Here is a 27,307-nt window from a genome sequence, read left to right as displayed (position 1 = left end):
TTAGTGGGGTACTTTAGCTACCTGATCTTAATGTCTATTAGATGGTATTGAGAATAGAAAATATTTTCAATAGTTTAATTTTTTAAAACTTTCATAAACTTATTTGACTTACATGTATATTGCACTTTTTCTAGTTGAATATTGCATTTGAAAGTCTAAAAAGTTGCTTGTATTTGAACTTTATTACTACTAATGGTTTCATGCTATGAGTTTCTTCAGCACGCTTTACAATTCTTGTTTACATTATCGCCTCCTGGTTTAATTAAAACATTTGTATAGGAAGACTATATTAGTCAATAATAATATTAGTCATATTGGAATAGAAGACTACAGTTTTAATTTCTCAGTTCTCCATTCTCAAAGAGTGTTTAAATCATTCCAGCATAATATTCATTGGGCTAGTATTTTACAACAACTTAAAAATCTTTTAGCAGTTATCATTAACCAGGAAATGATGCAAGGAGGAAGCTGAATTGCTTTCTATCTGTTTTCAGGTCATTTCGTGCTCTTTCTTTTCCTTTCTCCCTCCCTCTCTCTCTCTCTCCCTCCCCCCTCTCTCTTTTTCTCTTTCTCTTTCTCTTTCTTTCTTTCTTTCTCTTCTTTCTCTCTTTCTTTCTTTCTCTCTTTCTTCTTTCTTTCTTTCTTTCTTGCTTGCTTGCTTGCTTGCTTTCTTGCTTTCTTTTTCTGATCCTGGGCCCCGAACTCAGGGCCTGAGCACTGTCCCTGAGCTTTTCTATGCTCAAGGCTAGCACTCTACCACTTGGGCTATAGCATCACTTTTTGTGAGTAGTTTATTGGAGAGAAGAGTCTCAAGGACTTTTCCTGCCCAGGCTGGCTTCAAACTGCAATCCTTAGATCTAGGATTGCAGGCCTGAGCCACTGGCATAACACTTTTTATTATCTTATTTAAAGTATCAGAATTGCTTTTGGTTTCTGAAGAATACATATAATAATTATATGTAAGTTACCGTATCTGAGGGTTTTTTTTTTTTTTTTTGTCGGTCGTGGGACTTGAACTCTGGGCCTGGGCGCTGTCCCTCAGCTCTTCAGCTCAAGGCGAGCGCTCTACCACTTGAGCTACAGCGCCACTTCCGGTTTTCTGGTGGTTTATTGGAGATAGGAGTCTCACGGTCTCTCCTGCCCGGGCTGGCTTTGAACCGCGATCCTCAGATCTCAGGCTCCTGAGTAGCTAGGATTATAGGCGTGAGCCACCAGCGCCCGGCCACCTCTTTGTTTTCTTTTTTTTTTTTGTCGGTCGTGGGGTTTGAACTCTGGGCCTGGGCGCTGTCCCTCAGCTCTTCAGCTCAAGGTGAGTGCTCTACCACTTGAGCTACAGCACCACTTCCCATTTTCTGGTGGTTTATTGGAGATAGGAGTCTCACGGTCTCTCCTGCCCGGGCTGGCTTTGAACCGCGATCCTCAGATCTCAGCCTCCTGAGTAGCTAGGATTACAGGCGTGAGCCACCAGCGCCCAGCTTTCTGAGGGTTTTTTTAAAATTTCTTCCTAATACTGTAAAATATACATTGGCTCTCCCTGTCTGTCTATGCTCTCTCCCATACCTCCCATTTCCAGATCACTAATAGCTGACAGGGTTTCCTAAAAGATTACCAACATCTTTGTAGAAATTAAATCTCACAAGTGTTTATTTACATCTTTGTAACATTTCTGCTTCCATGTAGGATATTGCCATTCTCTCAGCAATTCAGGCTGAGCCCTCTGATCATCTGGGCACAGTTCTTCTCACTATATATCTCAAATCTGTAATAAAGCCTGTCATAATTTGAGTTTGCTAATCCATTTTATTTCTGTTGCCTCTACCCAATAACAGGCTCTTGTCTCTTATCCAAGTAATTATGTATCCTAACTTTTACGTGTCCACCTCCTTACCCATTTCTAACATTGCTATATGTTTTACCATTTCTGTGGTTTACTTATTCAGTAATATTTGTTTGGCCATATCCTATATAGGTTGCTAGGATACAACACTATATAAAACAAACATATTCCCCATTCTTAGGAGCTCAGTCTAAAGAGGAAGGTTGATATAAACCCAAAAACAAGCATGTTCAAGTAAATATTATAAAAGAAGTAAGGTAAAAAAGTAGAAAATACATAGAGGATTTGAGATCTATTTCATGTGGTAAGAACAGAAAAGATCCTTCTAAAGGTCTTTCTAAAGCCTTTAGGATGAAAATAAACCAATTTGTAGAAGGGAGTGTATTATGGAGATAGACTGAGGGAAAATGAGCTTTATATGTTTGAGAAGCTGAACAGTGAAGTAATGGCTAGAGCCGCCAAGGAGAAGTGAACGTCCAAGTGTCGACTTGGATTTGGAAGAGCCACATCATTCAAGCTGTGCCACAGGCACTTGGATTTTTCTCTAAATCAAATGGTAAAGTATTGAAAAGACTAACTTCATCAATTCAGCTGATATTTACAGAGTAACCTCAGTGTTCATAGTCTTGGAATACAGCAGTAAATGAAATAAAGTCCCTCTCACAGGGAGCTTTTATGGGCAAATTTTGGATAACAGTGTCAACAACTTATCCCCTTTGCCCAATAGAGAACAATACTGACTGTATCAGGGCCATTCCTGTCCTCATGTCTTCCTCCATTGCAAAAGTGGTAGCATTGGCATATTTGGCTACCACTTAGAGTAATACCACTGTACAATAACAAATTTGAGGAGCAAAATTCAGTAGAGTAGAATCTGCATTTGCATAGGCTTAGGATGGAGCCATGGAAAAGATGGCAGAAATTGCGGGAACCCCAACCACTGGACCTCTCAAACAGCCCTAGTGCTGATGTCAGTGCCTTTCTAATGGGAACCTGGCTGCTGTGAAGCTGAATTGAGTGTACGTTCTCCTCCTCTCTCTTTTCTTGGTACTTAGGACTGAACCTGGGGCTTTAAATATGCACAGCATGTGGTCTATTAGTGAGCTACACCCCCAGTCCTATATATGTGCATCTTAACATACCACTTGAGGGCAGTTTGTCTCCCCCTGAGGTCCCAGTTCTAATCCCTTCTCTGAGAAGTCTGTCAAAGAAATGCTCTATTGTTAGCCATGTTCTTGCTTTACTATCTTAATGTGTTACATAACTGAACACCTTTTACTTATTAACAAATACTTTTTATTCATTGGTATCACAGAAGCTTCAGCTGTGACCTTTAGGACAATAAAATCTATAACATTATGGTGGGAGAAAGAAGTAGTCATTTGATAAATACCTCATGATCTTGGAAGATAACAGTATAGTAATAAAAATAGTCTTATATTTTTGTAGGTACATGAGATACCATGTATAATATGTCTCATAGTATGGCAAATTTTGAGTACTTAGTTCTCTTAGAGTCTATCAATTTCATGACTTAGTTAGATGAAATAAATTACTTGTACTATTATTATTTTGGTTCTAAGCAGTGTTGTAGCTGGAGCATTTAATAAATATTAAATTGTATATCATTCCAAGTTCTCATTTTATTTTAGGTAACCTTTCTTTGGTATTGAAGTTTGAATTCAGGACCTCAAACTTGCTAGGCAAGGATCTACTACTTAAATTAACACCCCCAGCCCTTTTTGCTTTAATTTTTTGATGGTATCTTCTGATTTTGTTCAGAGGCAACCTCAGACCTTTGTTCCTCCTACTCTAACCTCCCTCCTCCCGCTCTGCTAGGATTATATGAATGTGTGCCAGCATCCCTAGCCCTGTGTAACTTTTAAATTGTTGTAATTTGTACAGTATACTAACTTCCAAAGAAACGGCTAAAAACTGTTTAGCTTATTTTAACTAGATTTGTTCTGAATCCATATAGCTTTGATTTCTCAGATAAAGACATTCACTAGCCCTCTTTTAATGGCTATAAACTAACTGTATTTTTCTAGTACAAGTATTCTAACTTTTATACCACAGAGGATGTTCATACACTTTGCAACTGCAGTGTTGGTTTTCATTTAATCATAAGATCTTCACCCAGTTTCTGTCTCCTATGTAAATTTGAGGAGGCTTGACATTTGATGGTTATTGATAGCCACAGAGGAGTTTTCAATAGAAAATGGGTTGTCTCTTGCTCTTTTAAGAGAAAAGGTTAGAAGGGAAAGTTTCGTTTTGTATGTGTGAGGTATTTATGTTTAGTCTAGTTGTGAGACAACATGAGGAAAGATAAAGAACAGCAGACCTGAGTTGGCCAGCAGAACATAATACGAAGAAAGCTTTGCCCTTTGTATTGGTCTTCATAAATAAGCTATTGGAAATCATTTAAATAAATCATCTGAACACATCAGCAAAGATTTATTGATCTGTCCAGTTAGCACAACACTTAAAAAACTTAATGACAATTTCATTTTTCCCAAATTGTGTTACGGTTAAAAGATATGATGAGTCAGGCTACAGTGGCACATGCTAATCCTAGCTACTTAGCATAGCAATCCTAGCTACTTAGGAGACTGAGGCCTGGAGGATCAGTTTATTTTTTTTTAATTTTAAATGTATATTTTTTATTGTAAAGATACTGTACAGAGGAGTTACAGTTATGAGGATTACAGTTTAAAATCAGCCCAGACTCTCATCTCCAATTAATCAGTAAAATGCTACACTAGAAGCATTCCTCTAGTGTGTGGTAGAGCATCATCCATGAGCAGGAAAGATGAGCAAGATCTTGAAACCCTGAGTTTAAGCCCCAGTACTAACACAAAAAGAATTTTTAAAAGATTATGACTTAACTAGTAGATAAAAAATAGAACCCCCAGAGAGCATAAAATACTAAGAATCATGTGAATCACACAGTTTGATTTCCTTTTCTAATTTAGCTTACATTAGATTGGGAGGTATTGCAGCTAGACAGATATAAAAGAACATTTCATGGACATATGCATATAAAACATAAATATATAGACAAACGGAAGAGAGTAAATCTGAAGTAGATCACAAGTATATATGAAAACAGCATAGAGAAATGTAATGGAAGCTGTTGATCAAAAGGGGGATGCGTGAGAGGGAAATCAAAAGAGATTGGGGGATACTGGTGGGAAGGAGGTTGTTGAATACTGTCAAAGTAGATTCTTTACTATGAAAATAGAGCCATTAAACCTGATGAAATTGTTTTGATAAGGGGGACTGTTTTGATAGAGGGGTGAGATTGATTAGAATACATTGTAAATGTGTGGAAATGTAACCATTACCAAGAAGGTTTTTGGGCTTTGGTTTTTTTGTGTAGGCACTGGGGCTTATACTCAGGACCTTTGTTGCTCAAGACTAGCATTCTACCACTTTGCCTTTTTTGGTAGATTAGTGTCTCCTGGAGCCAGGTGTTGGTGGCTCACACCTAGCTACTTAGGAGGCTGCGATCTGAGACTGGAGGTTCAAAACTAACCTGGGCAGAGACTATCTCCAGTTCCATCAGAAAACTGGAATTGGCAACGAGGCTCAAAGTGGTAGAACACTAGCCTTGAGCAAAAAGAGCTCAGGAACAGCGCCCAGGTCAGGCTCTGAGTTCAAACCCCAGAACCACACCCACTCCTGCCTCCCCCCCCCCCCCCCCCCCCCACACACACACACAAAAGTGTCCTGGACTTGCCTGCTTGAGCTAGCTTTGAATTGTTATCTTCAGATCTCAGACTCTTAGATTGATAGGATTTATAAGTGTGAGCGCCCAGTGATTAACCTTGTAGAGGTTTTGATCAACTCTGCTTCCTCAAAAAGCTTGTAGCAAAGATTATCCTTACAAGAACTTGCAAAAAATAAAATAATATTTGCCCATGATGAAATTTAAAAGGCTAGCTCTTAAATTTGAATTTGATAGTTTTTTTCATAGTCTGATTGTTGTAATTACATAAATTATTCATGAAAAGTAGCTTTTGAGCTAATGGAGTGTAGCTAAATTTGAATTTGTTAAAATAGCCCCATCTAGCTGCTTTACATGAAAATGTGTTAATTGGTTGCTCTGGCCTCTTTACTTAATCTTACTTAGAGCTGTGTGGAGCAGGCACTGAAGTTTAAGTTTATATATGCAAAGCCTATAATTGAATGACTTTTTGCAGCAGTGCTTCGAAAGATAACACGGTTGTGTTGTATTTGACAAATAGTATACTAAAATAAAATGGGTGCATACCAATACTGCTTTTGTATTTATAACTGATATATGTAAATTTTTGTTATTTTTTTTACAATGATCAAGATATTCATAAACTCTATTCATAAACTGCTTTGTTAAATAGTTAAAAAATACTTTTTAAGGTTTTGATCCTGTCTCCATTGTAATTTCTTTTTTTTTGTTTTGTTTTTTTTGTTTGTTTGTTTGTTTTGGTTTGGTTTTTTTGAGGGTCCGGTTGTGGGGCCTGAACTCTGGGCCTGGGCGCTGTCCCTCAGCTCTTCAGCTCAAGGCTAGCGCTCTACCACTTGAGCCACAGCGCCACTTCCGGCTTTTTTCTTTTTGCTTATGTGGTGCTGAGGAATCAAACCCAGGGCCTCATGCATTGCAAGGCAAGCGCTCTACCACTGAGCCACCTTCCCAGCCCCATTGTAATTTCTTATATAATGGTTTCATTGCCCCTTGCATCCTCTGTATTTTTTCTATTCACACTTCTTTCTTCCTTACCCCTGGTTTACCACTTATCTTTTTACTGCCTCTTTTGTTTTGGCTTTTTCAGAGTAGAATTAAAGAGTATGTAGTATTTTCAGATTGACTTCTTTCACTTAGTAATTATTCATTTAAGAGTCCTGCATGCCATTTGATGGCTTGGTTGATGGTTCATTTCTTTTTCATGCTAAATAATATTTTATCGATGCACCACAGTTTATTCACTATCTGGAGATTATCTTAGTTGCTTTCAAGTTTTAACAATGGTGATGAATCTGCTTCTTTTTTTTTTTTCTTTTTTGTCAGTCATGGGGCTTGAACTCTGGGCTTGGGCACTATCCCTGCACTCTTCAGCTCAAGGCGAGTGCTCTACCGCTTGAGCCACCGTGCCACATCTGGTTTTGTAGTGGTTTATTGGAGATAAGAGTCTCACGGACTTTCCTGCCAGGGCTGGCTTTGAACCGAGATCCTCAGATCTCAGCCTCTGAGTAGCTAGGATTATAGGCGTGAGCCACCAGCACCCGACTGACCCTTAGCTTCTTCACTTCAGGCACTCTACCACTTTGGCCATACCTCCCTATCAGGCCTTTTGGTTGTTAATTGGAAATAAAAGTCTCATGAATTTCCCTCCCTTGGCTGGCTTTGAGTCATGATTCTTATATCTCTGCCTCCTGAGTAGCTAGGATTACAGGCATGAAACACTTGTGGCCAGCTAATCTGTTCTTTAAAATCAGGTTTCACTATGTAACCCAGACTGGCCAAGGACTCAAATGGAATACTTCTGTCTCATCCGCCCAAGTGCTGGTATTACAGGAATTTGCTACCACTTTGATTTACTTTGTTTTAAAGATTAAGGCATTCATTTTTTTGAATATTAAAAGTTCTTTTCTGTATTTTGGATCATACTCCCTTTACCAGGTGTGTCTTTTGCAGATGTTTTTCCTCCAAGTCTATGGTTTATGCTCTTTCCTGCTACTTCCTTTTTTTTGGAGGGTGGGGAGGGGCGGGGGACCTCTTCTAAATTTTTTATGTCCGAAGATTAACAATAATATCATAAAAAATTAGTCCATTTACAAGTTCATATTTTAAATACACAAACTTTGGTTGATTCAATGTATTGGTTTTCCTCATCAGACTTTGAATTTATATCAGCTACACTCACATGAAGTGAAATATGGAAATAAACTTTGGTAATTTTTTTTCTCAATAATAATGAATTACTTGATAACTTAAAGTATTTCAAATCCCACTATATAACTCATAAAAAATACATATAAAGTTGGTGATTTACCAAATTATTATTTTATTTTTCTAATACTCAGTTCTAAAGAGTTCTAGTGCTAGTGGTTTAGTTTGCTTTTGTAGCTACTTTTAAAAAGAAAACAGAATTACTTTGTGTTAAAATATAGTAAACATTTTATGGTTCTATTTGTTTATTTGCAAAGGATGAGAGAATAGAGTAGGAGGGATAGAATGATTTAATTTTTTTCTTTTTTATATTAGTCTCTTAATTGTACAAAAAGGCTTTATTGTGATATTTCCTTATGTACATATAATATATTTTGATCAGATTTACCTATTATTCTTTATTTCCCTTTCTCTTTTCAATTGGTTTCATTATTATCATACATTATTTGTAGCACTTCCACTCTATTTCATGATTTAATCTTTTAGTTAAAGGAATATATTTAAATAGTATAAGAACTTAGTCTCACCTTACTCTTCTCCATCGGTCAAAAGACAGTTTCTTTGTTCTCTGCTTAATTGGGTTTACGGATAGAATTTCCAGACCTGGGTTATTATGCTAATTTACTGGCTCCAGTCATTGAAAGGGATCAGATTTCTGGCAAATAAGCTCACTGCCTCCCCTAACCACAGTTTCTCTGTTCCAAGGAGTAGTAAAATAAGCTTGAAATGAGTGAGAGGCAACCTAGAGTACCAAATAGAAGAGAAGCAGTTTGTAAACAGGAAAGCCATCAGAATTTAGGTGAACAGAAAATAAATCTCTTAAATGAGTTGAGCTTCTGGTTTTTAGCCCAAGAAGTTTTAGTTTTTTACAAAGAAAAATACATGTGCTGTAGGTTTTAACAACAATCTAGTCAGGGTCAAAATTTACTTATGTAGTCTTTTTTTCAAGTGGTGATAATTTCAAGTGGTGTATTATGGCCTATTGCTGGAAATTACAAGTAAGTACAGGTATTCGTGTACTACTACTTGCTGTTTTAGAAAAAAAATAGACACATGGTTTACTTTTAGTTCTTTATCATTTTTACTACTATTTGTAGTCTAGGACATCTAAAGTAGAAGTTACTAAAAATTATTTGGAAAATTATATTTGGTATTTAAAATTTTTTATCAATGAATTGGTAGAAAAATTGAATTTATTAACATGATTATGTTGTATGATTCTATAGCAAAGTAAAACTTAGGATATAAAACACCTTCTTGTGTTTGTATTAGTATATTAGTGAAGAGTACCTACATTTTTTTATTAGGGAATTTTTTTATAGTTGCAAATAATTGGTTTTTGCTTTTGCTGTATGTATGTTGCAATAGTGTTATATTGCTGTTTGTGATATTGATACCAAACGAAATCCATAGGCAAAGCTTTCCATACTTCAAAGGGCATATAAATTTATAATTGAGTTAGGTAAGTATAATAAATAGGCAGCGCCACAGATGTCTATTATGCATGCATGTTTCCTAGTTACAGACTTTGAAATTTATCTGTTTTATATCAGTAGAGTAACTTATTAAATATTAAGGTTTCTTTCTTTCCCTTGGAAATATGGCCTCTAGTCTTATAAGACATATTTAAGACTAAATCTGTAAAAATACTCCTTAAAAAAAAAACAGGTCAGATTTTTTTAACTGTTTTTTTAAAAAAATATTCTGTATGTAAGTTTATTATATTAATGAAATTCAATGTTAAGAACATCCCTAAAGATGAAAAGACTTTTCAAATATTATCGCAGCATTAGTTTTATCTGAAATGTTTTATGTCCATAGGAAGAACAGGCAGCAAAATTGAAAGCTGAGAAGATCAGAGTTGCTCTAGAGAAAATTAAAGAGGCACAAGTGAAAAAGGTAATATTTGTCCTATTGAATGTTGGAATTTTTATCCATTTTTTGAAGAATTACCTTATTTATGTTTCCCTCATCTATGGAGAGGAGGGGTAGTATTTTTTCTTTCTTTCACATGTAGTATGTTTTAAACACTTGTTTCTAATTCTCCTAAAAAAAGATAAAGGAATAATTGTAACAGAATAACACATTATTATAAATTTAAAAATCTTTACATTGATCTAGATAGGTTGCTTGATACTTAATTTCAGCCTTTTTCATGATTTAGTCATTATTTAAGTTTTAATTTATATTCAAGTACACTAATCTATTTGGTATTGAAAAATACCTTTCTCTAGAATGCCATTTTTTGGTTTTCATATAATTTCAATCTTAACTATTACAGCTGGTGATTAGAGTCCATATGTCTGATGATAGTTCTAAAACAATGATGGTGGATGAGAGGCAGTCAGTGAGACAAGTGCTGGACAACCTTATGGACAAATCCCACTGTGGCTACAGCTTAGATTGGTCACTAGTGGAAACCATTTCTGAATTACAAATGGGTGAGTAAGGTCATTGCTTAAATTGCTTATTAACTTCCAAGTAACTCCAACAATTGCGTGTCAGTTGAAGCATTTTGAGGCACCTTTATATTTTTTCCTATAAATTTTTATGGTAATACTTTATTATTTGCCCTTTCTATATATTATTTTTAAGAAAGGACTTTTTTTAGTAAGACAGGTTACAATAGGGAAAAATAGAGAAGCTTTCAAAATTGTTGAACCTGAGTAGTTTTTTAAGGTATCAAAATACCGTTCTTCAAAGAAGAATGGTATAAATATTCACATTTATTAGTACTAGTACTTGTACTGAAGTTTTTATACTAGCACTTAACTTTCAGGGAAAACAAAAAAACATCAATTTCAGAGAGCAAATATCTAGAATATATTCTTCAGCATATGCTCAGTACTAATTTGGAAATTAGTAAATATACATACATTTAAAATTAGGTAATATTTCTGGATCATGGAAGAAATCATCTTGCAAATTTTTGAATGCTGAGAACCAAATGCTATTGGAAATGCTTGATATCAAAGTAAATAAAATGCAAGTTATGTTTAATTTTTAAGGATAGAATGGGGAAAAAAAACTAAAGGCTGAATAATGATATAACTTAGAAGACTTCATATATCCATTGTGTGGCCTTTGTTAAGTCATGTCACATCACTAGGACATGTTCCTTGTTTTCAAAAATGAGAGAAAACCAGGTAATCTGTACAGGTCAAAATAATTATTTCAAAATAATGAAGTATTGATATTTTGGGGACAGAGAGAATCTTCGAAGATCATGAAAACTTGGTTGAAAATCTTCTCAATTGGACAAGAGATAGCCAAAACAAGCTTATATTTATGGAGCGCATAGAAAAATATGCACTTTTCAAAAACCCACAGGTGAGACGAATGACTTACAGCTGTCAGGGTTTTTTAAATGGATCTTATTATTCAATAATAGCTAAGTTTATAGAGTTACAAAACTGGTATCATCTGATTAGAGCATAATACTGGAAATCCCCATAGGAAGATTAATTACTACTACTGAGGTAGAAAGTAAGCTGGGGTTCAGGAGATTCCCAATCCCACAAAGCCAAGTGAGGTGACCCCTGGGGGAATCATAAGTAACTCTAGGGTTTACACTCTGTAAATCTAGAGTTGTGTTGAACCCAATTGCTTATATGATGTGTTTGTCATCTGATTTATTTGGCATCTTTCTTTATTCCAATGTTGGAGTTGTTACTTCCAAACACTTAGACATTTAATCAAAATGACTAGGTAGCGAAAGCCACAAATTCCACATTAAAAATGGTAGTGAGAAGAACAGCAGCAATGTTATAGTGATTAACCTTCAGCCTTGATCATCCTATTTTTTCCTGTGAAGAATACATATATTTTTATAGAGAACTGAAAAACAATTATCATAATGATCACAGTTTAGGTTTTAGTATGCCAAGCAAATGAGATTATTATAGTCTTACTGAATTTGGAATTTCTCAAAATAATCAGAGCATAAATTAAAAATATGCTGAACCCTGCTTTAAAAATATGCTGGTTCAGATTTTTAAAGGACTTTTCCTTTTTATCTCTGTTAATTTGTAAACTTGTACAAACTTTCAGTGTATCCTTCATTAAATATGGCAAAATATTTGTCATCTGTTGCATATAATAATGTCACCTCAGGATTTGGAAGAAGACAGTTTGTGGAGTAAATGATGACAAGTATTTAAGGAAAAGCTGGTGTTGAACATTGTAATGATAATGTTATCCGAACAGTAGGAGCTTTTTTGAAGGTATAGTTCCCTTACTCCATGCTGGCACAGATACCTAGAGTTTTTATTCCTCTAAAAGCAATAATATATGCACACATGTCTAGAGAATGTTTGTCCTTTAACTTTCATTTCATTGTGTTTCCAGAATTACCTTCTAGGAAAAAAGGAAACAGCTGAGATGGCCGATAGAAACAAAGAAGTGCTATTAGAGGTATAAGTCCTTTGTTCTTTTTTTGGTACATTTTGAAATTAAACCATTAAGCATCTTTTGAAACCCACTGTGTCAGTGCTCCATATTTCTAATCATAAATGTAAATGGAGAAGCCTGTGTTCTTTGATAGCATGATAGAGCTCAATGTTGGAAACATGTTAGGCCTTATTTATTTATTTATTATTTTATTTATTTATTTTTGGATCAGTTGTGGATCTTGAACTCAGGGGCCTGGATGCTGTCCTTAAGCTCTTTTGCTCAAGGCTAGCGATCTACCACTTTGAACCACATCACCACTTCTGGTTTTCTGATGGTTAATTGGAAATAAGAGTCTCACAGACTTTCCTGCCTGGGCTGGCTTTGTGTACTTCGATCCTTAGATCTCAGCCTCCTGAGCAGCGAGGATTATAGCTGTGAATCACCAGCACCAGTCTTTTAATATACTAGATTTTTTCCTAAGTGAAAGCAGTAGAATTTAAAATGTAAGTTTATTTATATGTCTTTCAGCATTTAAAGTAAGGACTGGGAGTGTGGCTTAAGGTTAGAGTATCTGCCTCATATGTGTAAGGACATGGGTTGAATTCTCAGCACTATAAATGTAAAAATGAAAAACATACACAAAATTCTCTTTGACCAAATAAATTGGTATTTTTGTAAATTGCTATTAATCATCAGTTACCATGTTGCTGTTTGGCTCTATTCCTTTTTCTTGACAATCTAATGTGATTTAGAAAAAAATAGGATAGGGACTGGGAAGGTGGCTCAGTGGTAGAGTGCTTGCCTTGCATGCATGAGGGCCTGGGTTCAATTCCTCAGCACCACATAAGCATAAAAAGCCAGAAGTGGTGCTGTGGCTCAAGTGGTAAAGTGCTAGCCTTGAGCTGAAGACCTGAGGGACAGCGACCAGGCCCAGAGTTCAGAGTTCAGTCCCACAACTGCCAAAAAAAAAAAAATAGTGTAATACTAGCTCTGACATTTTTATTAATGCTGTTTAGAAGTATAATTAAATACTATTATATGCAATTCATTTTAATTCAGTTTTTATACAAAACAATATTAAGCAAAAATTCATGGGTAAAAATTCATTTGTGTTTATGATGGATTTTTTTTTTTACATATTAAGCATTTTTAGAATTGTCACAATAGTTCTAAAATAAACTCATGTGTTTAAAATGGAAAGTTCTAATTCAGATAAAAGCAATATGGCTCTAATACAAGACCATGTTGATGGAGTAGAGTGTGATACAACTCAAAGGTTTGCATATATAACTTTTGTCCCCAAAAATCCAAGGATCATAAATCTTTTCTAATCATCTACTTACTTTTTTAAAGGAATGTTTTTGTGGAAGTTCTGTAACTGTACCAGAAATTGAAGGAGTCCTTTGGTTGAAAGATGATGGCAAAAAGTCTTGGAAAAAGCGTTACTTTCTCTTGCGAGCATCTGGCATCTACTATGTCCCTAAAGGAAAAGCAAAGGTGTGTCCTTCTGTAAGCTGCTGAGCCTCCTTTATTGTGCTTGTTCCTTCCCTTCCTTGCTTTTTTCCCTTCTTCCTTCCCTCTCTCCCTCCCTCCCTCCCTCCCTCCTTCCCTTCTTCCCTTCCTTCCTTCCTCTCTGTCTCTGTCTCTCTGTCTCTCTGTCTCTCTCTTTCTTTCCTTTTTTTCGCCACTCCTGAGGCTTTAATTCAGGGCCTGGGTGCCATCTGTGAGCTCCTTTTACTCAAGGCTAGCATTCTACTACTTGAGCTACAGCACCACTTCTGGCTTTTTCTGTGATTTAATTGGAGATAATAGTCTTATCGACTTTCCTGCCCTAGTTGGCTTCAAACTGTAATACTTAGATCTCAGCCTCCTGAGTAGCTAGGAATACAGGCAGAGCCTCCGGAGCTGGGCTGGAAGTTACCATCAGCCTGTAGTTTCAGTGCAGGTCGGACAGACTGAAAGCCTTTGTTACTATCTATTGTAAAGAAGAGGAAACTTGAAAATTTTCACTTCTGTGATCACTGAACTAGCTATCTCAGTTTACTTACCAAATTTAAATTGTAGTTTTATATATTTTTAGAACTTTTACCAGAGTAGTTTTATTGTTTTTGTTTAGGGAGAATTACTTCCTGGGATTATAGTCATATCAACCTCAAATAGTACGTTTGGTTTGGTTTGGCTTTTTATCAGTACCCAGATTTGAGCTGTAGGCCTTGTATTTGTTCAGTAGGCACTGTACTACTTGAACACACTTCCAGCCTGGCTTTTGGCTGGTTACTTTGAAGCTAGAATCTCAAAGTCTTTTGCCCTTGCTGGCTTCAAACTGAAATCCTCTGCATCTCAGTCTTCTGAGTAGCCAGGATTATATAGGCATAAGCCTGTCTATAATATGAGTCATATGTTTTAGCCATCACTTTTATATTTATTCCAGGCCAGAACTATGTTAAGAATTTCAGAGTACGGTCTTACAACACCTTATGGGCATAAATTATACTCCTCCTTTTTTTTCTTTTTTCTTTTTTTGGACAGTCCTGGGGCTTAAACGCAGGGCCTGGTCACTGTCCCTGAGCCTGTCTGTGCTCAAGGCTATCGCTCTGGCTGCAGCACCACTTCTGGCTTTTTCTGTTTATGTGGTACTGAGGAATCGAACCCAGGGCCTCATGCATGCTAGGTATTCCCAGCCACTATTTTCCCATGTTAACCAATAAGAAAATTCTTAGTTGAGAATTGAACTATATTGTAGGTCCTAATCTCCTGGACATTTTCCGGTTCTTTTCAGAGAGCTCTGTGTTGCATTTAATACACTATAGTATCTTTAAAGTATGATTAAAAATGTCAACATTTTTAAATAAGTCAGCATTCATTATGTATGGCAAAACAGTAAGAAAAATGGTCTGGCCTTTTTATTTCATCATGGACTAAAGAAGAAACCTAAAGAAGAATTATACTGTCTTCTGCTAATTAGGAGTAATTTCTACTTAGTGAAATTTTAATTCTCAACCAAAAACTGCTGCCAGGTATGATACTTTCTTTGTTGTGCGTTGCTGTTAATTCAGTCTTTTGGGTATTTTTGCCTCAGGTGTCTCGGGACCTGGTGTGCTTTCTCCAGCTGGATCATGTCAATGTTTATTATGGTCAGGACTATCGGAACAAATATAAAGCACCTACAGACTATTGTCTGGTACTAAAGGTAAATGCATACATCTCTTTAGGAATTTCAATTGATGTCAGATATAGGTTATTGCACATTTAAGAATAGTTTGGATCCCTATCATGTATACTATTTTGTCCTATAGATTGAAAAAGGAACAGTATGAGTGGGCATGTAGCTTAGATAGCTCTTGCCAAGTCCCTGGGTTGGCTTCCCATCACCAAGAAGGGAAGGTGGGAAAAGGATATAAAGGGTGGTTAGGAAAAAACAATATGCTATTCCATAGCTAACTGTGAGCCTGTTAGCCCTAATTGTATTAGTACAATTATATTACGCAATTAAGGAGTAGATATTGATTATAAACTTAAGCCATAAGCTATAAGCTATATTTAATTATAACTGTGAAACTCTAGTTCAATAATAGGCTTTTTTAAGACAAATTTAGCACTGCATGAGGACACATAATTCTGTTTGGGTTATTTTTCTGTTCTTGCTTAGCAGAGCCATCAGAGGGCACTGTACTCAACCAAGTTCAAAATCAACTGTCATCTAATCCAGAAATAATCCTTATTTCACCTAACTATTAGTCCGTGGTAACTGAGCAATTATTAAGAAGTTTTCTTCTCCTTTAATCCAGTTTTTGATCTTCTACAAGTTATGTCTGTACTTTTTGAGAAGACATTTTCACTTTTTTTGTTGTTGTTTTGGGCTGGTTCTGAGTCTTTAACTCAGGGCCTAGGCACTGCCTCTCAGCTTTTTATGAAGTTCTAAAATGAAATTTTGTTTATTTTTATCCTGGTACTAGGGTTTGAACTCAGAGGCTTATACTCTCACTTGGCTTTTTTACTCAAGGCTGGTGCCTTATCACTTAAGCCACAGCTCCACCTTTGGCTTTTAGGATACAAATCTCACCGATTTATCTGTTTGATGTGGCTTTGAATTAGAATTCTCTGATCTCAACCTCCTAAATAGCAAGAACTAACAGGTATTAGCCACCAGTGCCCAGCTCTACAGTGAACTTTAAATTAGCAAGCAGTCAGATATGTGATTTGCAGATACTGAAATAATTTTAGTACATTTCAGGATATTATCTGGAATCCCAAGTTAGACAAGTAAGTGAGAAAGTAAAGGATTATTTGTCTCGAGTTGTCCCTGATGTGTTAATAAAAATAAAAATAATCTTTTCATGTAGAAAATGAACAGAAGCAGCATGGAGATTCAGGAGGTCAGTTGCTATCGTTGGACAAACACCCACTCAACCCATGGAGTTGAGAATAGTTGTACCATGCCCAGAAGATCTGGGCATGATGGTGCATATCTGTAGTCCCAGCACTTGAACACTAAGGCAGTTTAAGGGGCAGCCTGTACTATATGGTGAGACTTTGTCTCAAAAACAAAACAGATCAAGAATAGAAGGCGAGTATTATGAAAACTGCTGAGAATGATCATGTGGCAGTGTCCTTCAGAAGCAGAACAATCTTCCCAGCCTTAGTTGGCAACATTAAGCTCCAGTTGAATCAGCCAGTTTTATCTTCTGCATATATTGTGGCTTCTTTAAGACCAAGGAGCTTTTCACTGTATTATAAAACCTAGTTGAAGCATGTAACAAATATTTCTTGGGAGATAAATATTTGATGAATGAATAAAAATGAGGTGAAATTCCTCTTCCATTTGTAGAAAAGTATATACTCCTGTATCTATTGACTTAGGTCTTTCAAGATTGCTATGGCCTTTTATAAGAGTGAAATTTAATAGTATGGAAAAGGAATATGTTCCAAGAGGGGACTTACATTTCCAGGAAGGAAAACTATTGGTATTGTTTTACTAACCTTTTGTTGTTGAAAATGTTACTATTTAAAACTTTGACTATATGCTTCAACAAGAAAGTTGGCTGGGGGATTCAATGGTCTGGCCCAAATGGTAGCCTGCTTTCCTAAGTGCAAGGCACTGTATCCAATTCCAAGTACTGCCAAGAAGGGAGAGAGAGAGCAAGTAAGTTGGCCTTGGTGAACATGGTGCTATAATAAGGAGCTAACTTTTGTAAGGTACTGAGTAAAATACAATAAATGATTTACATTGCTTTCTCTCACTACAGACCAGAGTGACTGGTCTGTAACTATAGACACAAAATGTGTATAAGTGGCCGTCTGTTTCCACTGCACTGAGAACACACCCAGATTGCTTATTTTATTGTTCTCATGAGGTTCCACAACCAATAAATTGTGATTAGGAAGTTTTGGAAAAGCTAAAATCTTTTAAAATATCTTTCTTATAATTGAACATACATTTAAACATTTTATCAAGTAAAATATAGTCTTTTTTATGACTGAAAAGAGTAATAATAATCATAAATCTTTACCCTGAAACCCAGCATGATTTAGGACATTTTTTCCTAAGGAGCTAGTGAGTTAGGCCCAGTGTAATTAAAGTAGCTTAAATCTGTTCTTAACACTTGAGTTTATACTTAAGGTTACAGGAATCACCCCATCCATCCCTCAGCTGACAAGTACAGTCGGTCCTGATACAGTCGGTCCTGAAAAGCAACTTGCCCAACACGAGCGTGCATGCCCGCCTGTTTGTTTGGCAGAGGGAATCCTATAAAGGAATTTCTCAGTTCCCCGCTATAGCATCAGGTGCGGCCATGGACTCCTATCCCAGGTGCTAATTTGTGCGTGGCTGTGGCCACTTACTCATGTGAGAAACATTGGAAGCTTCCTTGCTGGCCCCATGGAGTTTCCTGAAGCCTTTATTTCAGAAGGTTCAAAATAAAAAACATTCCTTCCCCCTTTTCATAGTCTAACATGGAGAAGCAGGAGAACAGTCTTAGTTTTGATAGACTATTATTGGCTATTTGGGGATTTCCCATGATGCAGGGGTTACTTTAACTTAGACATCTTGCCCTAAAATTTAACACGTTTTACTTCACAAAACTATGTGTAGGATATTTTGTTTGGTCTTATGACTATGTAAGAAGTAGATCTTAGTTGGCCATTATGGGACTATAACTTACTATAGTATATTTAAGCTTTGCTAGAGTTCTGATTTCTTTAGTTCTCCAAGAGACTTGGTTGAATTTTGCCTTTAATTTTACAGCACCCGCAGATTCAGAAGAAATCTCAGTATATCAAATACCTTTGTTGTGACGACGTGAGGACACTGCATCAGTGGGTCAATGGGATCCGCATTGCAAAGGTATGTTTTTTGTGTGGTTTGATAATAGAGTAGTGAGGTGTTCAAATGGGCATGTTTGTCACTGAACAGTTTAGATTTTTTTATGTTCATAATTTTGCCATTGTCCAGTTTTCTTAAATCCAACTTTCATGTTTGTTTGTTTAAAAAAAAAACAACAGGGCTGTGTGCTTGCTAAACAGGCTGTTCTACCAACTACCAGCCCTGGTTTTTTTCAGGTAGGATCTGGTGGGTTTTTGCCAGGGCCATCTGGGGTGACAGGTACACACATTGCCCAGTTTGTTAAGATAGGGTTTTGACAAACCCACGCTGGCCTCAAACCACGATTGTCCCAATCTCTGCCTACCAAGTAACTAGGATTACTAGATTACTAAATTGTCTTTCCTTTTTTTTCTTTTTAATTTATTTTTTTTGTCAGTCGTAGGGCCTGAACTCTGGGCCTGGGAGCTGTCCCTCGGCTCTTCAGCTCAAGGCTAGCACTCTACCATTTGAGCCACAATGCCACTTTCGGCTTTTTCTGCTTATGTGGCACTGAGGAATGGAACCCAGTGCCTCATGCATGCAAGACAAGCACTCTACCATTGAGCCACCTTCCCAGCCCTCAGTTTTATTTCTTAAATGTCTTTTGTCCTTAGTGAGAGATTAAATAAACTTTTTAATCCATTGGTATCCATGGAAAAATACTGCTGGTAAAAGCTTTTGCAGCTCAAAGTAATTTGGCTTGAGAGAATGTATTATATTCTATGTAAATAGCGAAAGTAAATGCAAGCAAAAAAAGAAAAAAATTTCAATGCTATATTTAAACTCAGAGCATCAGGAACATGATAGGCAAGTAATCTACCCCAGAGTCACACTGCCATTCTACAAGTAATCTACCTCAGAGTCACACCGCCATTCTAAAAGTAAATATATGTAAAATTAAATGAACTATGGAACACTGATTAACCAGATTCAGAGTAACATCCTAAATAGTGCTGAGATTCTGACCTAATGAAGAATTTTGGAGGAAATACGTATCTATATATAATGAACATGACCAAAACAACCGTTAGTTTCCTGCTGCTCTTCTACAAGTGAATAATAAGTGCAGATTTATTAAGAGACTTTTTGGAGTATTTCAGGTATTAGTTCAAACTGAGTCAATATATAGGAATGTGGTCCTTTCCCATCTCATCCTTCCATATTGTACCTAGTAAAGCTCAAATGTCATCATTTACGCCTCTGTTCAGTATGGGAAGCAACTCTACATGAACTATCAAGAAGCCTGGAAGAGGACAGAGTCAGCCTATGATTGGACTTCTTTATCCAGCTCCAGCATTAAATCAGGTTCCAGTTCTTCTAGCATCCCAGGTAGTTATAAATACCTCAAAACACTATTTTGCTGTCAACATGAAGTCTTTGTAGAGACTGTTAGTAGACCTTGTCATTTTAGCTTGTGTCCCTTAAAAACCAAAGCCATACCTAATTTCTGAGTTTTGTAATATCATGGATACTAATGTGGATACTAATGGATACTAATCCAAATGTGGATACATTTGAAACAGGAAATCACTTCTGTAGCCATAAAGAAAGCTAGGAGTTAGTTATATTTGCTAAATTTATTTAAAACTTACATATACTGCTATAATGCATGGGATTAAAAAGTGGTTTAGGGAAATCTCTGAGCTCAAAAATGCATAGGAAGCTTCCTTTCTTCACTTAGTGAAATAGGAATACTTGGAACTACTTCAGAATTACAGTCAAGGCAGCCATTTAGGTCATTCAGCTTTCTAAAGTGACACTCAAAAGGGGCTTGCAGATTCCTACATGCTCTAAAAAGTATGTCGTTTAAACTTAATGCTTCTTCTCTTCCAGAATGTTCCCTGGAGGATATCCATATCACCTAAAAGCAGAATGTTTTATTGTTCATTGATTCAAAAACTGTATGACTTGATTTCTATCTTTTAAGTAATTAGGAACAAGTTTAGAATAGTACCATGTGTACACTCAAAGCAGCATGACAAAGAGTAGGTCAGAGGGACAGGAGCCAATCTGGAGTGCTACACGGACCAAAGTTGAAACTATCTGAGCAGTAAAATACATACTGTAGTGTAAGGTTGTGACCCATGTTAGAAAATAAGCACCGTGAGTCCATTCTGCTATAAATTATTGAATCAAGGAGAGCCACATGCCCTAAACAAAAGATTTCTAAATGATGTATGTAGCTACTTCTCCCAAGGAGATAGACCTTACCTCTCCATTCCTCGAGTGTGGGTGCACAGCGACTTACTTGCAGAGGGCAGTTAACGTCACAGTGGAGAAGCCGTACTTCAGCCAAGTGACCAGAAGCAGCACCATCCATCACGTGTCAACAAGTCCCTTGATATGATGTGATGAGAGTGACTTTTTCCCTGTGGGGGTCTTCCTCCCCAGCTCCCATAACCTCAGCTAATTGGTCTGACACACCAACACTTGAGGGACACTCTGCAAAATACGTGACCAACAGTCTTTCAACTGGGCTTCTACATCCCTCTGGCATACTCTTCATCATGCTATTTTTGAGTATACAAGAGATGAGATCAACTCATAACAGCTTTTAAAGTAATAAACAGTAAAAAAAAAAAAATCTGCTTGTGGGTGCTATGGACATGATTCAGGGAACATTTTAGAAAGGGTACATAGCTATCTTGCCTGACCTCGGCCCAGGTCAGACAGGCACCCTGTGTCCTCACCACCATTTCTCCTTCCTTGTGGTTTTTCCTCCCTGCCATGGAGTCCAGGCTCCAGCATTGCTGGTACCCCGTGCAGCACTTAAAATTCTTAGGAAACACACTTTTATTTTGTTGCTTGGACAACAAATCATATTAATTGCTAAGAAAAGAGAAGTGATCATTATTCTTAAGTCTGGATTCATAAGTTATAACTCTGATATGGTATCATAAAAGCTGATAGTGAAGATTAGATTGAAAATGACTTACTTGTTCATTGATGGTTCATTTTTTATTTGTTGGGAGTTTATTTTGTGTAAGACAAGAGTGTCAGTCCAAAACAATTGCCTTGCACCTAGATTTATCTGATTATTTCCTACATTCAGAGTAAATGCTTTTGGTAAGAATAATACAAAAGTGTTACATTTGATCAATATATTCTTTTAGCGATTTTGGTGTATTCCTTTAATTAAAAAATGTCAGAATCCCAACAATATATGACCTCTTATGGAAATTATTTAAAGAGCAAATATTTCCTCAACTCTCATAAGAAAAAATTTCTAGTGGAAAGTTCTGGCTGTGTTTGTAATGGAATGAGATGAGTAAAACTAACTTCTGTTGTCCTTCATAGCATTTGACCTTGCATAAAAAATTAAAAATGCACTTCATATTGTCAGAAATTATTAATAATCTTTAAAAAAAACTTTTAAACAGAGTCTCAGTCAAATCACTCCAATCAGTCTGACAGTGGAGTTTCTGATACCCAGCCAGTAGGACACATCCGTTCCCAGAGCATCGTGAGCTCCATCTTCTCTGAAGCCTGGAAACGAGGCACTCAGTTGGAAGAGTCCAGCAAGGTAATATGCTATTTTAATCTACTTAGGGAAATCCATGGTATTAAAGTGCTCTTTTTTCCTTTAGGCCCTTTTAGATCTTCAGCCCTTCTAATTTAAATGGAAACAAAATCATTTCAGAGAGAGATGATTTGACTTCCCCTCAGAAATGAATATTTATAAATTGATTCTAATAAACTAAGATCTTTTGTTACTGCTAAGCACTGTGGCTCCTGCATGTAATCCTAGCTACTCAAGAGGCTGAAATCTGATGATCTCAGCCAGTCTGGACAGAAAAGTCCAGAGCACTGTGGCTCAAAGTGGTAGAACTCTAGCTTTGAATACAACAGCTCAGGGACAGTACCTAGAACCTGAGTTCAAGAACAAGGAACAGCAAAAAAAAAATTGTAAATTTGTTTCAAAATTTTAAAACAAAAAAATGTAAGATATTAAAAAAATTTACCTTCCTATCCTTAACAGTTGGCTAGGCCAACGCCATGTATGGCCAGTGATCCTGCACCTGCTCCAGAGAAGCTGCTTCTGGTCCCTTATTCACTGTTAAGTTATTCAAAATCATTCCTTTCTTTTTTGATTTTTGACATTTCTCTGGGCATTTATAATTTTTTCAAATTATGCTTTTATGTGAAATATTAAATTCAAATTTATCCCTTTAAAATTTTGGGTTCTTGAGCTTTGTGTGATAGATTATTCAAGGACACTAAAGAATGAGTGTAACCCGGTGCTGGTGGCTCACGCCTGTAATCCTAACTATTCAGGAGGCTAAGATATGAGGATCATGGTTTGAAGCCAGCCCAGGCAGGAAAATTTGTGAGACTCTTATGGCCAATTAATCACCAGAAAACCAGAAGTGGCTCTGTGGCTTGAAGTGGTAGAACGTTAGCCTTGAGCAAAAAAGCTCAGGGACAGCGCCCAGGCCCTGAGTTCAAGCCCCACAGCTGACCCCCCCCCAAAAAAAAAAAAATTTATTGCACAAGAATAGGGAGTTTTTTGAATCAACTAAAAGACACAAGAGTCCTCCATCAAATAGGCTCTCGCTATGTAGAAGAGGGGATGTCTTTGCGGTGTTCTGGCTGTAGTCACCTCTTCAAGGTTCAAGAATGTGCCTCTCATGAGGAGCCAATAACACCCCGCCTAGACTGTTTTGTTTTTACCCAATAATCATTTTGGGTTTTTGGTGTTTTTTTTGGAGTCACACAAATACTTTCATAACTAAGAATTAAATGAGTATTTAAATATATTCCTTTTCTTTATTAAACAAATGTATTCCTTAATTTGCACATGTAGTTAAACCACATGTGGAGAGGAAGGAATGGAGGAGGCATTAGTTGCCTAGTGTTGGGGTAGAGCTTCCTTCAGAAATGTTTGAGAATTGGTTCTAATGACATAACTTCTCAGAACAGCTTACTGTCATCAAACTCAGACTTTTAAGAAATAATTCTCTTACCTCCCCTTTTAATCAATTCTAGATAAGCTGATCTACATTAAAGTGTCTGAACAAAAATCCTTTGCCAAATTATTGATGGCAAGATCCATATACATTTTAAGTTTTAGAACAACCCAATTATGACAGGAAAGCAAAGGCCTAAGTATTTTGTGATGAAGAAGCAAAGTCAAAGTTAAGTATAGGATTGCATACCTGTAATCCCAGCACTGGGAAAGTGAGGACCGGAGGACTGAGAGTTGGCCATTGGGCTACATAGAGCTCCAAGCCAGTGTGAGCTGCATACTAAGATGCTGAGTCAAAAAGAAAAAAGACATGAAGTCCAACACTGCAGTTTCATAAAGAGTGAAAGCTTGCTGTGCAGCAGTGTCCGTTTGTGCTAGTCTTGACCCCTCTGTGTTTCTTCTGTTACCTCAGTCTCAGGCACCACACGGGAAGGCCAGCACAGCTAAGGTCTGCACCCCCGAAGCAGCCAAGACAGGGTCAAGTTAAGGTCAGGGGCTATTCTCTGGGAACACATTAACTTCAGTGACTTCTGTAACCAATTCTTACAAAACTAATGCTTTTATGTTGATGTGTAATTTTTAAAGAAACATGTGAATGTCCTAATAAGCATTAGAATTCCACCCTATAATTGAGCCTGAGTTGACTAACCTAAGCATTCTCTATGTCAGATGCAATTCATAACTGAAAACAAATGGTTTGCCTCATTTCCTCAGCTTGTTCAGAGAACTGAAAAGATCTACCAACAGTTAATTACACCAAGGGTCCTTCCTTCCCTAACTTTGGAAATACTTGTTAGCTCCATGAAATAAGGGGCCCAGGTGGAGTGATTGACAGGTGGTTGGCAAACTGGAGCTCCCAATTATTCGTGGATTTCCTTTAGCCTACCAGAGTTTCCTCTTAATTTCATCTGACTTTTTCTGTGTGATGACTGGTATCTTTTGCTATGTTTATAAAGTATTTTTTAATGTATTTTTCCAGTAAAGCAAATGTAAAGAACGCCCCCCCCATACCTGCATTGCTGGACTTCTGTGCATGCTGGATGCAAGCGTCTCACACGAACATGAGTGTGTGTTGCGCTCATTCACTCCCGTGTGACTGTGCACGTCTGCTGAGCATTCTCCTATGTCAGCTTACTAGCACTGAGCAAAACTCCCTCGGGAGGCCTTCCGCATTCCCAAACCCAGGATGGCATCTGCTTGATGCGGTGCCCTGGAATGCTAGATGGAGGAGGCTCTCCACAGGCCGTCCCTGAGCGTGGGGAGCCTGGAAGTCACCAGACCATCACCGCCCGGGAGCTTTGGCAGCAGGAAATAGGCATGCTAGCTGTTTGAGGTACCTGCTGGGTGAGGCACCGCTCCTGTGCGCCTGTCGTCCGGGCAGGCAGCGCAGGCTTCTGACATCGCCGCATCCGTCCCATGCATGTCCTGCCCCTTGCTTTTGGTTTTACACGAAGAGCTTGCTCTCTAACTTTCCGTGTTTTCTTCCTCCCACCCCACCCCCTCTGTGCTCCTTCCAGGCCAGAATGGACTCTGTGAGCCGACCCTACGCATCACTTGTGGCCCCGCTGTCCCCACAAACCAAGATCGTGGCCCCTCACGCGGCTTCGCAGCCCTCCCCGCCGCTGCCCCCCCCCTCCGCCGCCGCCGCCGCCGCCCCCGCCGCCGCCGCCGCCCCCGCCGCCGCCCCTCCCCAGCCAGTCCGCGCCCTCGGCCGGCTCCTCGGCCACCATGTTCGTCAAGTACAGCACCATCACCCGGCTGCAGAACCAGGCGGCTCAGAGCGCGGGAGCCCTGTTTCGGGCGCCGGCGGCGGCGGCCGCGCAGCCCCAGTCCGTCAAGCCGCAGATCCCGGTGCCCCCCAGTGGCGTGGTCCCCCCGCCCCCCCCCTCCCCCGCCGCCCCCCACGCCCGGCTCGGCCATGGCCCAGCTGAAGCCCGCCCCCTGCGCCCCTTCCCTGCCCCCCTTCAGCCCCGCCCCGCCCCCGCTGAAGCTCCACCAAGTCCCGCTGGGCCCCGCCGCGGCGCCCCCCGCCCCGCCCCCGGCGGCGCCCCCCGCCGCCCTCCCCCCTCCGGCCCCCCCCAAGCCCCTGCCCCCGCCCGGCAGCGCCAAGGCCGGGCCGCCGCCCGCCGCCCCGGCCCCCGCGCCCCCCGCCAAAAAGCAGCCGGCCTTCCCGGCGGCCTACGCGCCGCCCTCGCCCCCCGCGCCGGGCCCGCCGCCCACGCTGCCCAAGCAGCCGAGCCTGGGCGCCAAGCCGCCCGCCTCGCCGCTGCCGCCCGCCTCGCCGCTGCCGCCCGCCTCGCCGCTGCCGCCCGCCTCGCCGCTGCCGCCCGCGCCCGCGCCCGCGAGGCAGCTGGCCAGCCAGTTCCCGCCCCCGCCCGCCGCCCCGCAGTCGCCCCCGGCCGTGAAGGCCAAGCCCAAGTGGCAGCCCGGCCCCGCGCCCGCGCCCTCCCCGGACTTCCCGCCGCCGCCCCCCGAGAGCAGCCTGGCGTTTCCCCCGCCGCCGCCGCCGCCCGCGCCCGCCCCGGACAAGGGCGGCTCGCCCGGCAAAAAGCCCGGCAAGATGTCCAGCCCCGGGGGCAAGAAGCCGCCCCCGACCCCGCAGCGCAACTCCAGCATGCGGGCGGCGGGCGGCGGCGCCGAGCCGCCCGAGCCCAAGAGGCCGTCGGTGGACAGCCTGGTGAGCCGGTTCGCGCCGCCCGCCGACGCGGGCTCCCCCGGCAAGGAGGCCGCGCCGCCCGCCGCGCCCCCCAAGCCCGGAAAGCTGCACCTGCCCGGGGTGCACCTGCCCGGCCTCGCCCCGCACGGCCCCGCGCCCGCCGGCGCCAGGGCCCCGGCCGGGGACTTCCCCTCCCCGCCCTCCGACTCCGACTTCCCGCCCCCGCCGCCCGAGACCGAGCTGCCCCTGCCCCCCGTCGACATCCCCGCCGTCTTCGCCGCCAGCACGTCGCCGAAAGTGGCCGTGGTCAACCCGCAGCCGCAGGCCTGGGCCAAGGCGGCCGGCCGGAGGGCGCCCCCGCCCACCCGGCCCAAGCGCAACGACAGCACGCGCCTCACGCGCGCGGACTCCCCCGAGCCGCCGCCCGCGCCCGCGCCCGCAGCTGCGCCTCAAGTGCCCACCTCTCCCAAGCCCAGCCTTAGCGTCCAGCCGGGATTCCTGGCCGACCTCAACCGGACTCTGCAGCGCAAGTCCATCACGCGGCACGGCTCGCTCTCCTCCTCCCGCCTGTCCCGAGCGGAGCCCACGGCCACCATGGACGACATGGCCTTGCCCCCTCCGCCCCCCGAGCTGCTCTCCGACCCGCAGAAGGCCAGCCTCGGGGGCAGCCACATTTCAGGCTATGCAACCCTGCGGAGAGGGCCCCCGCCGGCGCCCCCCAAGAGAGACCAGAGCACCAAGCTCTCCCGGGACTGGTAGCTGCCCCCCAACTTCCCACGCTGACTCATTCTACAATCAGCTCACCCGAGCACCCGTCAGTCCAGGGGTTCAGAGCCTCCTGGTTTGGGGATGTTAATTCAGGTAGTGTCCACCTAGACGTGCACACGCTCGCGCGTGCGCAGCTCTACAGAGGTGTGTGTGTATATATGTAGACATCCGTGTGTGTGTATAGAGACCGGACTGAGAGTGGTTCTATTTATTCCTTTCCTCTCCTCATCTGAAAACGGATTTTGTGTATTTGGGGTGGAAGACATAGAAGGGGCTATGTGTCCAGTCTGTTTCTTTCGTCTATCACGTGGATTGGACCAAAAAACTTCTAGTTACTATCAGAAGGCATCTTCTAAGTGTCTGTCCATGTGCAGCTTATTTGTGCATGTTGTTATATA

The 27,307-nt window shown here is 40.3% G+C and overlaps 1 protein-coding gene across 1 annotated transcript in view; it reads left to right on the top strand.

Moving 5' to 3' along the window:
* The window catches only part of Raph1 (Ras association (RalGDS/AF-6) and pleckstrin homology domains 1), an 85,249-nt gene extending 58,280 nt beyond the window's left edge, over positions 1-26,969 (top strand). Inside the window, 12 exon segments of the mRNA XM_042667035.1 lie at positions 9,588-9,665; positions 10,048-10,207; positions 10,975-11,096; positions 12,114-12,179; positions 13,512-13,655; positions 15,238-15,348; positions 18,403-18,501; positions 19,728-19,848; positions 21,900-22,042; positions 25,003-25,110; positions 25,112-25,363; positions 25,365-26,969. Coding sequence (XP_042522969.1) covers positions 9,588-9,665; positions 10,048-10,207; positions 10,975-11,096; positions 12,114-12,179; positions 13,512-13,655; positions 15,238-15,348; positions 18,403-18,501; positions 19,728-19,848; positions 21,900-22,042; positions 25,003-25,110; positions 25,112-25,363; positions 25,365-26,900 — 2,940 coding nt within the window. The 3' untranslated portion in view covers positions 26,901-26,969.
* Positions 26,970-27,307: the final 338 nt, after the last annotated feature.

The sequence above is a fragment of the Dipodomys spectabilis genome, unplaced genomic scaffold, assembly GCF_019054845.1.
Source record: "Dipodomys spectabilis isolate Male_0828 unplaced genomic scaffold, ASM1905484v1 ptg000373l, whole genome shotgun sequence".
Taxonomy (NCBI): Eukaryota; Metazoa; Chordata; class Mammalia; order Rodentia; family Heteromyidae; genus Dipodomys; species Dipodomys spectabilis.
Note: the sequence above shows the minus strand (reverse complement) of the source record. Positions and strands in the feature narration are given on the sequence as shown.